Raw genomic sequence first — 16,071 nt, forward strand, 5'->3', positions numbered from 1 at the left:
TGATGGGTATCAGCTGGGCCACCACAGCTTCTCCCACGTCCACGGTAGCCACCACGCCCATGACCGCAGTTGTATCCTTGGCCTCTGTCCCAGCCACCATTCACGTGTTCACTGCCAGCATCACCATTTCCTGCAACCCATTCAATAATCAGAGACAGCATACCAATAAAACACTACAGACTTGAGAAAATTAAAGGGACTGCCTTTACCTCTCCCTCATCCCCGTCCACGAGAACCACGACCTCTACCACCTCCACCAGGAGAGGCCTTTGAAAATATTGAAGCCTGTAGAGACTTCTATTTAACTAGTGTTCGAAGCACACAAGATAGTTTATACCTTCTCCATAATCAAAGTCATTCAATGGCTTGACTTGATCTGCAGGTAAACGTGGTTGGTATCTGCATAAGAACATAAATGTATTGTGAATTCAAGGAGCAAATAATAATCAAAGTCATTCAACAGCTGTTCGTTTGCCTACTTAATAAAAGAAGAAATCCCAAGTATATCTGACAAAGAAACTTCTTCACATGGATCAAAGAGTGATAGTTGGACCAAGTCACAAGAATTGGGAAGGCTCCACTCGAGCCCAAGAACCAGAAGTCTCCACTAGGTGCATTATAGATCCTATCCAGTCCTGCATAAGCCTGGGCACCGGGCCGGGCTGCCGCTGGGTACCCGGTACCTGGCCCGGCTCGGGACCGGGCCCAGGCTAGAGGGCCCTAAAAAACCAATTTTGGGGGTTGCCTTATCGGGCCCAGCCGGGCCCGTTACTTTAACGGGTCAGGCTCGGGATTGAATGTGTTACCGTTGACGGCCCGATATGGCCCAATAAATGCGACTAAGTAAAATAAATAAAGGTTATGGTTGGTTTTCATTACGCCGCGAGCTTCTTGCCTTTGGCGGTGGTGGGCGGGAGGGAGACAGTCTTCCGGTTGGTGAAGAAGCCGCCAAAGACGACGGGGCGGTTCTGAGAAGGAACCCTGTGGCCATAGAATACATTGTACTTCTTAGGGATGGTAGAGAGCGGCATCTTCAAATCTGCAGGTTCTCTTCGCTCCTCTCCTTCCTTCCTTCCCACTACATCTGGTTCGATATTCGGAGTTTGCCGAAGGGGCAGCACATTTGAGATATCAAATCCGAGTGTCGTTTCCTTGGTCGAAGGCGTGGTGCGATGGGTCCTTTGATGATGACAGTGCTTCTTCATCTGAGTTTCTCGCCGGCACTTGTATTCCTTAACCATGTTGTCTAAGTCAGAACTTCTGTTGTGGAAATCATCTAGGTCTCTGTTAATCTCCATGGCAAACTCTAATGGGTGTTCGACTGTTCGCTTAATCGCTTCCAAAAGAAGATGAAAATAGGGGAGAAAAGAAACGGAAAAAAAAGTGGGAAAAAGCTTGAAAGGTGGTTGAGCGAGACCCTTCAGGGCAGCAGGGAAAAGCAGAGAGAGAGGGAACCTTCACGGCAGCACCAATCGGGCTGGGCTGGGCCTCGAGCATGATCTCAAGCCCGAGACCCGATACTTCATTGGCCCGGCCCGGCCCGGTTAAAAACGGGCCGGGTTTCGGGCTGGCCCGATAGCCTTAATGGGCTTAACTTTTGTCACTTTTTTCGAGTCGGGCCGGCCCAGTCCGGCCCGATGCCCACCCCTAGTCCTGCATTGATGAAATGGAAAGAACCATTTGTTGAATTTAGAACAAGGGCAAGAGTAACCTTGTTTTGATGCCCAGCCCTAGTTCAATAAAATGGTGCTTGAGTTCAGTGTGTTTTGTCCTTCCATGCAGTACAAGATTCTTTGCCATAGAAATAGTAGCCTTGTTGTAACAAAAAAAATTAATTAATTGAGTCGGTTGAATTTGCATATCTTCAAGGATGCACCTCATTCAAATAGCTTGACAAGTTTCAGCAATTGCACATATTATGCTTCAAAAGGTGAAAGTGTTACAAAATTTTACTTTTTTGAACTCCATGACACTGCATCATATCCAAGAGTGAAGGCATACTTGCTCATACTTTTTCTGTCATCCATTGTACCTGCCCAATCACTATCAGAAAAATCATACAATTTAAAACTAGTGACTGGTTTAAACCCAATCACTATCAGAAAAATCATACAATTTAAAACTAGTGACTGGTTTAAACCAGATGCCAAAATTTAAGGTTCCTCGAATATAGTGCATTATTATTCCTATAGCTCCAAGATGATAAACAGTTGGATTATGCATAAATCTAGAAACTAATCAAACTGCAAACATAATGTCAGGTCATGTATGAGTTAGATATATTAACGCACCCACAATGCTCCAAAAATATGACTCATTTGCTTTGGTTGTTCCATCATCAATTTTAAGATTCTCTCTTGCATTCATTGGAGTATAACTGCTCTAACACTTATCCAAGTTAATTTTTTTCAACAAACCTGCTACATATTTTTCTTGAGAAGTAAATATCTCATCAATAGTCTACCTCATCTAAAGACTCAAAAATTAGTGCAACGTTCCCAAATCTGACATCTCAAACTCCTTCATCATTTTTAACTTAAACTAATCACACAATTTATTTGAAGAGCCAGTATAAATAATATCATCAACATATACGCAGACATACAAAAACTCAATAATTTTCAATTTTATATATAATGTGGGCTCATTTTCACTTTGACGAAAACCATTTTGATGGAAATATGAGTCTAACTAACTATACCAAGTTTGATGTGCGTGTTTCAAGCTACACATGGCTTTCTTTAATCTATACATTTTCTTTTCTTGACCATCAACGACATAACCTTGAGGTTGATCAACATAAACTACTTTATCTAAGTATCCATTTCAAAAAGCTGATTTAACATCAAGTTGAAAAACTGGCCTTCCCTTTTGTGCAACCACTACAAGAATCAATCTAATAGTTTCAAATCTAGCCATAGGAGAATATGTTTCAAAAAAATCAACTCCATATTTTTGAACATATCCTTTGGCTACCAACCTAGATCTATATTTTTTAACATTCTCAGTCTCGTCATATTTTATTTTAAAAACCCATTTTAAATTAATTTGAGTTTTTTTAGGTGGTAAATATATTAATTCCCATATATCATTTTTCTCAATAACATGCAATTCTTCTTCCAAGGATTTTTCCACTCATCATTTTCACAAGTTCCTTCATAACTCAATGGTTCGACCACCACAAGTGCAAAAATGCACATTTATAGATATCTTTTAGAGAGTGTACCTTTCTTGATTATGTTTCTTCATCACTTGATTCTTCACCATCATTATTTGGGGGACGTGTGGAGCTAGATTGGAGATGTTCCTCTTTACTTTGACCAAATGCACTATGGTCGAACACCAACTGCTTGGCATCATTTTTGCTCCATTCTCAATCATTACTTTCATCAAAAACTATGCCACGAGGATGATTAACTTCTTTAAAATAGGATTATATAAGCGATAACCTTTAGATTTATCAATATGGCCAACAAAAATGCATTTGTTGCTCTTTTTGTCTAGCTTATAGTGTTCACTTGCATCAATCAAAGCATAGGTAATGCAACCAAAGATTACATTGAGCTTTCTCCTATTCCATGCCTCATATGGGGTTTTGTTTCAAACTGCCTTTGTTGGTAAGATATTCAACAAATAAATTGAGGTAGCTACAACTTCTTCCCAAAAATTCAAAAGATGATGCTTGGCTTTTAATATGCTATGAGATATTCCCATAATTGTTTTATTCTTCCTTTCAGCTACTCCATTTTATTGAAGAGTCTTTATAATCATCAACTGCCTGTGAACGGTTCTCCACTTTCTCCAGTTTCTGCAACCAACCAAATAACCATTTGTCACTCCGATTATCTTACTTCATCCATCCACCCTTGGGTATCTTTACCATAGTCAAATCCCATTTTGCTTAAAAAAATATTGAAATCATCAAAACAAATTCTTCCCCTCTATCACTATGTAAGATTTTGGTAGTGTGATCACTTTGTTTTTCAATAAGCGCTTTGAACTCTTTGAATTTTTCATTAGCTTCAGATTTGTGGGAAAGAAAATAAACTCAACTCATACGAGAAAGTCATCAATGAATAACGAAAAATATCTATTATTATTCATTGATGGCGTTCTCATTAGCCCACATAAATCAACATGAACTAATTCCAATTATTAACGAGCTCTTCAAGCTTTGCCAACTGGAAATGACAACTGATGTTGCTTCCCATACACACAACCTTCACAGGTTCTATTAGGTGGCACAATAAAAGGCAATCCTAAAACCAATTTTTTCTGTCTAAGTAATTTCAGCCCATTAAAATGCAAATGTCTATACCTCAAATGCCAAAAAGTTGATGTATCATCAACCTTAGCAGTTAAAGCATGATGATCAAAACAAGAAGTTCAAGAAGAAACATACGATTTTGTGTCATACTAACTTTAGCAATCAGTTTTTTAGTCTTCCTTATCTCATATGCAGCATCTTTGAAAATAACTCCACAACTACTTTATATAAGTTGTCCTACACTTAGCAAATTTTGCACTAAGACGGGCACATAATACACATTTTCAATGAGCATTCCTTGTCCAGTCAAAAGTTGCTTCAACAGTACCTTTTCCCTTAATCTGAATTTGATGATTGTTACCCATCTAAACATTTAATGTTATTGACTCATCAATATTTTTAAATAAACTTTTCTCACTATTCATGTGGTTATAACAACCGCTGTCCAAAAACCACATGTTGTGGTTCCTAATATTTAAATTTATACTAGTGAGAAAAAGTCTACTTTCTTCTTCCACAAAATTTGTTTGTTGCTTGGCTTTTTCAAAGCAATTTGCTTCCAAATGACCAAATTCTTGCAGAAATAGCATTGGTTACCTCTTGAATTTTCATTGCTCAAATTGTTTCTCACCGTTATTGTACCTTTGATAGTTCAACCTTCCGCAGCTTCTTCCTCGACCATGGTAGCTGCCTCGATGGCCTCAACGTCCATGGCCTTTCTTTGCATTTTTCTGTTCACTGCAATTAGCCTCCCTATTATCAACTTTTGATGAAAAAGCATGTTCAGTCATGCTTTTTGTACCCCTGTTTAATCACTGCTCATGTGCCAACAAAGAGCCCATTAATTCATTCAAAGTATAGGAAAAAAGGTCGTTTGATTCTTCTACAGCTATAACAACAAGAACAAATCTTGGTGACAAACTTCTATAGCTGTAACACTTTCATAACTACCTTTTGATCGGTAATAGTCTCCCCCTAAATGACCTCATTTGGTTAATTATGATAGCAAGCCTAGAAAATAGAGTTTGAACGTACTCACCACCTTTCATAGAGAATGTTTCAAATTCAGTCTGCAGAGTTTGAATCTTTACTATAGTGATTTTCTTGTCACTTTAGAACTCTTGCTTCAATATAGTCCATGCCTCATTCCATTTGGATGCATTTGCAATCCTTAGAAATATGGCATTTGACACGGCTTGTTGCAACACCAACAACACCTTAGCATCTTTCTTTCCTTGTTCCCTGACATTGCCTAGTTTTTTACTTTTCATGAAGACTTCGAGGAATTTGCTTCTGCATATCCACTCTCAACAAGATCCTATAAATTTTGTGAAATGAAAAAGGTTTGTGGCCATTAAATTAAACTCCAAATAATTCTCCCCATTAAAAATAGGCACCAAGTACTGCAAAAAATTTAACATAGTAGGATTTGTGGCCATTAGATTACCTTGATTAGCTTCAACTTTATCAATGGAAGCAACTCAACTTCACTAGACTACTTCTCAATTCCAATGCCATTGATCAAAACCCAACTGCTCTAATACCACAGATTGTTGGACTTCCTTAGGCACATGAAATTGAATCCCACAAGAACAATAACCAAAACAAAAAATGAAGGAGAGAGACACGAGTAATGACTTCGCTTCATTTCCTTGCACTTGCTTTTTCACAATGGGTGTATATATAGTGTCCCAAGAACCTACATTACAAAGGAATGTAACCACTATCATTATGATTTTTTACTCTCATAAAGATGGCCTATTATTATATTTATCACCACTACATTAAAATTAAAAAACTCTCCACCAAACGCATGAACCATGAAGGACCATTATTAAAACCGCTATTTTTTTCTTCTTTTTACCATAAAACTAATTAAGAGGTTCCTTGCATACTCACTGGAGCATAACATTCGCACGGTTGTTCCTTTCATTACTTTTGAGTGTGGAGCCTCGATCTTCAATATGGCACCATGCATGTAACATGCTCATGCATTTAATGCCCACCATCATGAAGGCCAAGGCATTGCAGTTTTATGCATTTCGACAATTTTACTGCGCATTTATTATGAGCTTTACTCTCACGGTTAGCACATACATACACGAGCCTACATGAAAAGTGTTGTTTTTGTACACTAGCAAAATTTTATAGCTGTCATTTTGCTTTCTAATGTGTTGTGCAGCTAAATACTCTTTCTTTGCATGAAAAGTGTCTTGTTTTTGTACACTAGCAAAATTTTATAGCTGTCATTTGCTTTCTAATGTATTGTGTAGTTGAATACCCTTTCTTTGATAATTCACAGTACATTGGAGGTCACATACATTGGAAGTGATCGATAGGCCATTGAAGAACGAGAAGATCTAGCATCTTCAAGGGGCTACCACATTTAGATTTAGGATCTTATTTTCTTTAATTTGTTATTATCAATCGTCATAGTGTAGTTAAGATTTTTTTTTTCTTTTTTGTTTAACTTGTGGTTGTGAAAACATTTGTATATTTTGCAACCAAAAGTCCTTGCAGCACTCTATGTTAAACATTTTTGTAGATTTTTTTTTTTTTTGTAATAGAAGTTATTCTCTCTTGAGTATTAGAATTTTTGTTCCCTCTTGATTCTACTATGAATTCTTTAGATTTTGATTATATATATTGATAGTTAAATAGTTGTCCCCAGAGTTCAACCTTGACTCACTATTTGTGAAATCCGGTAAATATCACCAGTGTTTCATTTTGTATTGCAACAGGATATTTGACAATACATGTGAAAAGGAATTTGAAATATATTGAAAATTATATTTATATCCAAAAACCGCACCAGGACCCCAAGTAAAATATGTGAATGTTATTATCTAAGTGGAACGGTAAACCTTTTAGATGACCATGAAAGATTGGTAATATAAATAATCCTTTAATAATAGACAAAAAAGGGTAATGCAATACATATTTTACCAAGATACTTGAAATATATTTGATACTTCAATTAAATAAATGTCAATATTTTATTCTAAGAGCACCTATAGTATGCTGGATTGAGGGTAAAAGGAAACTATTTGAGTCGAGGGGGATAGTACTAAAGCCAGAAGGAGTAGGTCTCCCGTAGAGTTCAAAAGTGGCTTTTGGCTCTCTCCAACAAGATTTGAAGGGAAAACCCACCATGCAAGACTTAAGTGGTGGGAAAAGCAACCATTAATGTGAGTTAGTCAACATTTAATAGAAGAAATTGTCAAAGTCTAGGCCAATTCATTACAATTATTTGAAGTTGAAATCCTGATGTGGAATCATAGTTCAGATCCGAGGTAAACAAACCCCTCATAATTTAACATGTCCAAATCTCAAATGCCTGGAATTCGTGAGGCATCTTCTTCCTTATGGTAAGGGAGACAATTCTACCGTGTGTGTATCCAATTACTAGTGAACTTTACTAAGTTCAGAGTGAAAAACATAGAGAGAGAGGGAGAGAGAGAGAGCGCTATTTCTTTCTTTATGGCCCCGTGAACTTTACTAAGTTCGGAGTGAAAAACATAGAGAGAGCGCGCTATTTCTTTCTCTAAAGCCCCGTTTGATGCAAAGATTTTACTGTGCATCGGCAGAAACTTGACGTTTTTATATGGCTTTTCACTTTCAAAACAAATACAAAAAAAATTGCCCTGCTAAAGTAGACAGATCATGGTAATTTTACCCTCCAAAATTGTATTACTTTTTACCATGTATTTTTTTCCACACTAAATTTACCGTTCTAATTTTTTATCTGCCATAAAACTGAGCCTAAATGTAAAGAGAAAAAAAAAGGAGAGAGAGAGGGCACCCATTACATTATATGTGCCCCCTGCTCTTTTCCGCTCTTTTTTTTTTTCTCTCTCTTTGGAGGTCGTGGCTCATTTCAGCTTGGTGGCGTATTTGGGAGGAGCGCAACAACAGAGTCTTTAGGGACACCTTCTCTCCGCCAGATTCTGTGGCGCGTCTTGTGCAAGGGGATGTCCAGTTTGCCATTCGGTTGAAGCGCCGTTGTCCGTCTGCGACTGGGTGACTGTGCCGCGCCGCCTTTCCTCTCTCTCTTATTTTTCTGTGTATTGTATTGTATATTCTCTCTTCCTGATTCTGTTTTTGCGGTTTGTTTTTTGCGGATGTACCTAGGAGACCTCTTGTCCCCAAATTTTGTTATATATTCTCATTTTATCGGCTCTCTCTCTCTCTCTCTCTCTCTCGCAGACGAGGAGGAGAGCCGGTCAGGTGTTTACATGTCTATCATTAGTGGACCAATGCAAGCCTCAACTCATTTTTTTTTTAAATTATATATAAATTTTGAAAAATTTCATGTACCATATATGAAAATTTTGAAAAATATTATTTTGATCCTTATCAAAAATTTAAAACTATAATTTAATGTAAATTATCGCTCCACCCCTGAACGCATGGACCCAACGGTTCTGGTTCTTAGTGGATGCAAACTTGTAGCTCCTCGTAGTAGTCAAGACCATCTCATTCTCCTTCACTGTTGAATCGCCTGGTCGGCTCAATGTCCCAACTCATTGTTGACACGGTCCTAACTTCGGGGCCCCTGTGCCTTATAACTGTTGGCATGCCCTTAGCCTGGCCTCCGGATGGGTACTCCCCATCAGCGGCCCAGGTGGCCGCCCGCTAGGAGTAACATGTCTACATGGCTCATGAGTTGTTTCTTCTAGTCTACTCGTCCCCACTTGGTTCTGCATCAAACCATTCCATTGGAAAAGGTTAACTTTTGAAATAATCAAAGCACTTGTGTTTCAACTATTTCAATTTGAGATCCTGAATTAAGGACTCTATCTTACAAATTCGTGGATCTCGTTTAAAAATCTTGTCAGGTTGTATTCTACCAAAGCCAGTTCCGATCTTACATCTAGTTGACAGTTAATTTGCTTCTTATATATTTCATTAAAAGCTAAACCCACTTGTAAAGTGGTTTGATTCTCTTTTGAGGCGGTAAGTTGGATATCAACCGAACTTGAGATCTTTAAAGGACGCTAGGCGTAATAAAAGCTACAACGCAAGTTGTCTTCTCGCAGCGATTGAATGCAAAAGTGGGAAGGTGGTGATTGAATTTTAATGCGACGGTAATGAGCTCGTGGGCGTACAAGCCAATGGTGATGATTTGTCCATAACTCCAAATATTCGTTGAATTTCCAGCCCACGGAAAATGAAGAGGAAGGATGAAGTCAGCGGGGGGAGGGGAAGGCGGGAGGCTGCCGACGTTCGTTCGGCTGTTCGAGAGCTGTCTCTGCTGGTGGGGCCTCTTCAGATCTTTCCGCGCGACTACCCGGGTCTTCAACCTTAAATCCCCGCTTCTTTGCCTTTGCTTTTTCCTTGGCCAGGCTGGTCTCACTCGCCGGCTTCCTTCCTTTTCTCTCTTCTTAGCTCTCGTCTCATCTCTCAGGAAGAGGGAGGGGGAGAGAGAGAGAGAGAGAGAGAGAGTTTGCTAATGGAGGCAATGCCGTGTTGGCAGTTCCTAGTACTGCCTGCCATTGTCTGTTGGCTCTTCATCTCCACGTCTCTGTCCCTCACCCCCAAGCTCAGATCCCTCATCCAACCTTGGGTAACCCGCCGAGTACATGGCGACATTCCCATCATCCTTCTAATCCAGGCATCTCTCTCTCTCTCTTCTCTCTCGCGTATATTTTCCCACCTGCTATAAAGGAAGGGGCATCGAAATTCTGTTAACTTCTTCTTTGGTTGTGATGTTGCAGAGGTACCAGAATGGTTTTCTCGATACTTTCTTCACTGGGCTGTCCTTTATTGTGTCTGTTCCCTTCTACACTGCTTTCCTACCTTTGGTCTTCTGGGTATCTACTCTTGTCTCCTGTGTTTGCCCTCCGCCTTCTTTTCTTCTTCCTTTTTCTTTTGCCATTTTCTTGTCCTCCTCAAGCTGGAGAAGGATCTTCTCCTCCTCAAACAGGTGAACATGATTTCGTCTTCTAATAATTTTTTTGAACTTTCATGTCACGGCAACAGAGTGGACATAGCAAATTGGGCAGGCAAATGACCCTTCTGCTGGCTTTCTGCGACTACGTCGGCAATTCTTTGAAGGTACTCATTTTGCCTTAATTTGGTTTACTTTTGCATGAAAAATGAGAAAGAAATTGTGTTCTTCCTGCCTCGGAGTTATGAAAATCACAAAAAAGCGGCTTGCAGGATTTGGTGTCAGCTCCAAGACCCACTTCTCCGGCCATCAGGAAAATTATTTCCACCAAGGATGAGAAAGAGAATGCTTTGGAGTACGGGTTGCCTTCTTCTCATGCTCTCAACACTGTCTGCCTTTCCGGGTACGCCTGACTTGATAAGTTTCATGGTTATCTCTTCTGAATAGAAGTTCGTGCATTTCCTTTGCAATTGGCTGCCCTATGTTCGCGAAGTGACTCTCTGTCCTGCAGTTATATGGCGTACTATGCTCTTTCCGACAACAATGAAGCTGGTGTTTCCTTCAAGCTTTTGGTTGTTCTTCTGGTGCTCGTGTTGGTTGGGTTGATTGGCGTTGGTATGTCTATGAAATCCTTTATTTAGTTGGGTTGCATCGGCTATGTTCTCCTTCGTTGGACGCTGCTGCGTGATCTAGTTGTGCTTCTTGCTCTTCACAGGGAGAATTTATCTTGGGATGCACAGCTTGATTGATGTTAGTGGTGGAGTTTTTCTTGGTGTTGCAATACTCGGGCTTTGGCTTTCCGTCCACGGGGTGCTTGATGCTTTCATTGTGTCAGGACATCATGGTTCTCTCTCTCTCTCTCTCTCTCTCTCTCTCTCTCCAAGATGGCTTGGTTACACCCTTTGGTTGTGCCATTTCTGTTTTTGTTGCAGTTGCAGCCTTTTGGAGCGGCCTTGCATTTTTGCTGCTCTTTGCTTATCCAGAGCCCGAGTATCCAACACCAAGCTTTGAGTTCCACACAAGTTTTAATGGAGTTGCTTTGGGCATTGTAAGTAACAAACTCAGCATTCTCTCTCTCTCTCTCTCTCTCTCTCTCTTATATATATATATATATATATATATATATATATGTGTGTGTGTGTGTGTGTGTATATGAAAGAGGGTTTGTTCACGAGAAACGGTTGTCAAGATTGAAAGTATTGCACCAGCACAAACCGCAGCAAGTTTGCAATTTGCCTTATGTGATATGTGCAAGTTCGAGAACCAGCATTCTCAGGAAGCCTGAACTATTTCAAAAGTTGCTATATCTGATGCAAAGTCTTTTTTCCTCTCGAGGCATTATGATTTAGTGGGCCAAATTTCTAGAGTTAGAAGGGCTGTTTCCAGAATTTCATGGATGCTTAGAGAAAGACCTGTAGAGGCAATTTTGGGTCAGTATTATCTACAGATACAGTACTGGTGAAGACATGCTACATGTTTCTTATGAAAGACGATCAAAATTTTGTCTGTAAATTGAAGAGGTTATCCATTCATTATTACCATAAAAGTTATTGTGCAATCTCTAATGGTTCTCGAATCATATATGTGCAATTATGTGAATTTCATGTTCCATATGATTAACCCCTTGGCGAAGACTGGAACAGCTGCAGGTGTGGTGATGCAAGAATAGAAGTTCTGGAAAAAATTAGAATTTTACTGACACAAATCCATGTGGAAGAAATCACTTGTTATGGCACCACAAAGTTATGATGTAGAAGCCAAAAACCTTCAAGGAGAATATGGCGATAAATTAAAGAACAGAGAAATCATTCTTTCACATATTGCCACTTATCTTTCTAACAAGCATCCAAGAAAATTAGTACACAGATTTAGCAATAGTAGTAAGGACAAAATGAATAGAAAAATATGATTAGTAATGATGGCATCGCAGGATTCTCCTTTTTATATGGACCTTTCAATGCCTTCTGGTTTCCCTCTAATTATTAACCATGGGGACAGGCTCTCTGGTGGTTGTCTGTCCTGCTTTAAAGTAGTGGTGAACATGATAGCTCTCTGGGGGTTGGCTGTCCTGCTTTTCAGGTAATGGCGAACATGAGAGCAAATAGGAGGATCATAGTGCAGAGGTTATACATACAAGTCATCTTATAGGAGGATGATATATGGTTACTTTTGAAAATAAGCACGCTAGTCTTCCTCTCTATTATGTGGACAGGCTAACATCTAATTCAATGATATTGGAAATATCATGATTCATGCCTACAGTGAGGACGCTATTAGAATCTAACTTATGAAACTATTTCCTGCCTGCAGTCAAGTGTTAATTTTTTCTTTCCCCTTGTTCTTTGTCTACCAATCTTAGTGGCAGAGAGTCCTCTATTACCCAGATTCCATTCAGTTTTTCTGATGAAGTACCAGGAACATTGAAAGCAACTGATCAATGCATCCTTCTGAAAATATATGGTTATTATAACATGAAGGAAAACAGGTTTCGATGGTTGAATTGAAGGAACATAGGTTGTGATAACACTTCAATATCATGATTCATGCCTACAGTGAGGACGCTATTAAAATCTAACTTATGAAACTATTTCCTGCCTGCAGTCAAGTGCTAATTTTTTCTTGCCCCCTGTTCTCTGTCTACCAATCTTAGTGGCTGAGAGTCCTCTATTACCCAGATTCCATTCAGTTTTTCTGATGAAGTACCAGGGTCCAGGAACATTGAAGCAACTGATCAATGCATCCTTCTTAAAATATCTGGTTATTATAACTTGAAGGAAAACAGGTTTCGATGGTTGAATTGGAGGAACGTAGGTTGTGATATCACTTCAATATCATTTAAGATACTTCTAGGCTACATGGTGAACACTTCAAATATGTCAGCGAATCGAAGAATTAATATATTTTGACCATTCAATTTTCTACTTTTTTTTAGAGAAATAGAGTGGTATTAGGAGATGACGAGATCTGTCAACATAGTTATGAATTGGACTTATGACATCGAAGGTGAAGGAGGTCAAGGATGGAGTATCTAGGGTGTGTCTCTTGGCATAAACTGGTAGCGTCTAACTCAAAACTCGCTTATTAAAAAAATAAATAAATAAAGCAAAATATCAGATGGAAATATTGGATGCAAACTTCATACTTCATAGTAAAAACTTGTTAAATGTGTTGTCAACTACCATTTTAATAGTCATGAAACTCTGTCTGTTATAGATTTATTTTGTTGTAATATATATATATATATAATTTTATATAAAATTGCCAGGGTACTTTTGTTTTCCCCTAAGCTATAAAGATAAATTTTCTTCGTTATCAACTTGGAAAGGACATTTGATCCTCAAATTTTGAGAACTATGAGCCAAGCGATTGAACATTGTTAAAGACCTTTTGATTTTCAAGTTCTGAAAATTAAGAGGGGAAATGTTGGAACTAGTTAGGCTTCACATAGCTGTTTTGAAATTTAAGTTGAAAATTTAAGAGAATACAGGCTGGAATCTACAAAGTATCAGATGCCAGGATGATTCCTTTCATTCTATGGGGGTAAGAGCTGTTAGTAAATGGTTTATCATTGAATAGACACATGGGAAAACAATTATGTTTTACTTTTCTTTTGTTCCATCTCTTCCTCTCCTATGTTTGTATTTGTATTTTGTTTTCCTGTCGGTTTCCTTTGCAGGGCTGTCACTTTTTCATGTTCAGGGATATGTTTTATTATGTTATTTCTAATTAGTGGGGCATAGTATGGATTCCTGGAATCAAGTTACTACTACTTTTTTTGAATATGATAATAGAAAACTTTTGCTTCCTTATTTGATGTGGGCTAAAGTTATGCCACTCTCAAAGTTAAAGACTTTTTCATGTTGAGAAAAAAGGGAACCCACTGCTTTTTTCTGAACATCTAAAATGGGATATCTTGGAAGGTACTTGGTCTGTATTGGATATCTCTTGTTGTATGCTTTCTCTCTGCTTCTTTGCTTTTTTTGTTTTTTGTTTTTTTTGTTTGTTGTTTTTTTTTCTCAGGGCATATGTTGACGTTGCTTTGTTCCACTAAGGTCTCAAATGACTGGTATCTAAATATCAGAAAGCGCATTGTCTTCCTCAATCATGGTTGCCTATGATCAGGATTGGACAAATTGCGTGTGCTAAAGCTTGATTATTTTCTGCTTTAGGTATGTGGGGTCCAGCAGACATACCATGAATTTCATCATGAAGGTGTCCCACGCATCTTTACTCAGCACCTGGGTCTCATGACATTTCTGGAAAGAATACTCGTTGGCCTTCCCACCATTCTGTTCGTCAAGTTCTGCAGCAAAGCTTTAGCTAAATGGTTGCTGCCAATATTATGCACGATACTGGGCATCCCAGTGAAGTCATCCTACTATATTCCCTTGTTGAAAACCAACTGCAAAACCAAATCCGATGGCGATAACATGCCGTCATCAGTGGGCTATTTTGAAAGATTCTTCTGGTACTTCCAGCCCCAGCATGGATGCTTTGATGTTGATACTGGAATACGGTTTCTTCAGTATGCAGGCCTTGCATGGTCAGTTGTGGATCTTGTGCCTTCACTTTTCTCCCTCCTCAAGTTGTAACTTAGTAAACTTTGCGATTGGAGGGTATTCCACTTGCCGGGCCTGGAACTACACGGCAAATCCTTCATGTCCTGACATCGGCCAAAACTGAAGAAACATCGTCGGTTCGCTTATCTTTTATATTATAACAACTTGGCTCATCTCACTAGGCAAGATCCTGGTTCAAGCGTTGTAGCAGAAAGGTTGAGTAACCAATGGAATCAGAACTTGGGTATGATTCTGCCCGGTGCACCTTCATTTTCTTTATTTTTTGAATTTTTTGTGCGTAATCATACACGCCAATGTTTTTTGGCGATGACCCGTGTGACAGTTGAAAAGGGAGAAATTAGTGAAAGTGAGTCGTCCAAAGTGAAATTCCTTAATCTAGTTACAAGAATTCTAGTCCATTATGAATTGTGGATACATGTTTTGCCTATATCTACCTACCAAGCCAGTCACATGTCAACCATGATATCTAAGCCAATAATGCCTTTTAGACTTGAAGCAAAATGACGCACGCTTACAGATCTGGAAAGCTTGCAAAACTCATGCATGACAGGGATCCTTGGTTAGAAGCCGGCTTATGACATTAAAGATACGAGTTTAAAGGTTTGATAGCCAGGATCTGTCTCTTGAATGAAACAAGAAATCAACACTGAGAAATTACGTTGGACATATATAGAGTTCATCACTTTGTGCCTAGTAAATCGTTGAACAAAGTTGCATTCAGCTGAGTGGGGTAGCAAGGAAACGTTGAATAACAATGGATAAAATTAACATTTGTTAAATGTATGAAATGTGACAAAGTTGCTTATACCTAATCATTTTGTTTAAGTTATTGAATATGATATTTTTATGCTAACTACACTTTTTTTTAAAAAAATATACAAATTGCCCCATTTGTGATTCACAACTCTGAGGTGATGTATGGTTGTGAGACTAGAGTTAGTGTACGGCTGCAGAGCCGGCGTTCAATGTATGGTTAAATCGTGGAGTTAATTGTATGGGCAAAAATGTTAGGCTTGTTTAGGCTTATCACATAGAAGATGCCTTGTCCCTACCCTTAGAGCTTAGGGGAGGATGGTGTACTATTGATGTTGTGATGTTCCAGTAGGAGTTATTGCTGCAGCAAGATAATATTTAAACTAAAGAAATATAATAAATAAATAATTAACAACGAAGTCCTATGATTGTGCCTTGCAGGATTTCAGGGTTAAAGACCAACTGAATTTGATATGCTTATGTGAATCATGTTCCTGTATAGACTGACTATGCATAATAGGAGAAAAATGCTTCAGCACCGCCTCAGTTTTCTTCCTTGTCTAAGATATGAGAAATGATGG

The 16,071-nt window shown here is 38.7% G+C and overlaps 1 protein-coding gene across 1 annotated transcript; it reads left to right on the top strand.

The window, feature by feature from the left end:
- The first annotated feature begins 9,499 nt into the window (after positions 1 to 9,499).
- LOC116267496 (lipid phosphate phosphatase delta) lies at positions 9,500 to 14,980 on the top strand. Its single transcript, XM_031649232.2, has 8 exons — positions 9,500 to 9,881; positions 9,985 to 10,080; positions 10,250 to 10,324; positions 10,430 to 10,560; positions 10,669 to 10,772; positions 10,873 to 11,001; positions 11,090 to 11,205; positions 14,327 to 14,980. The coding sequence occupies exons 1-8, from the start codon at positions 9,720 to 9,722 to the stop codon at positions 14,747 to 14,749; spliced, it is 1,236 nt and encodes a 411-aa protein (XP_031505092.1). The 5' UTR covers positions 9,500 to 9,719; the 3' UTR covers positions 14,750 to 14,980.
- Positions 14,981 to 16,071: the final 1,091 nt, after the last annotated feature.

The sequence above is a fragment of the Nymphaea colorata genome, chromosome 1, assembly GCF_008831285.2.
Source record: "Nymphaea colorata isolate Beijing-Zhang1983 chromosome 1, ASM883128v2, whole genome shotgun sequence".
Lineage (NCBI taxonomy): Eukaryota > Viridiplantae > Streptophyta > Magnoliopsida > Nymphaeales > Nymphaeaceae > Nymphaea > Nymphaea colorata.

Bases quoted from the DNA above. Each gene is read 5' to 3' on its own strand.
- LOC116267496 (XM_031649232.2), top strand. From the start codon at position 9,720: ATGGAGGCAATGCCGTGTTGGCAGTTCCTAGTACTGCCTGCCATTGTC. The intron at 10,325-10,429 runs GTACTCATTTTG...AGCGGCTTGCAG, and splicing joins ACGTCGGCAATTCTTTGAAG to GATTTGGTGTCAGCTCCAAG. The intron at 10,773-10,872 runs GTATGTCTATGA...TGCTCTTCACAG, and splicing joins GGTTGGGTTGATTGGCGTTG to GGAGAATTTATCTTGGGATG.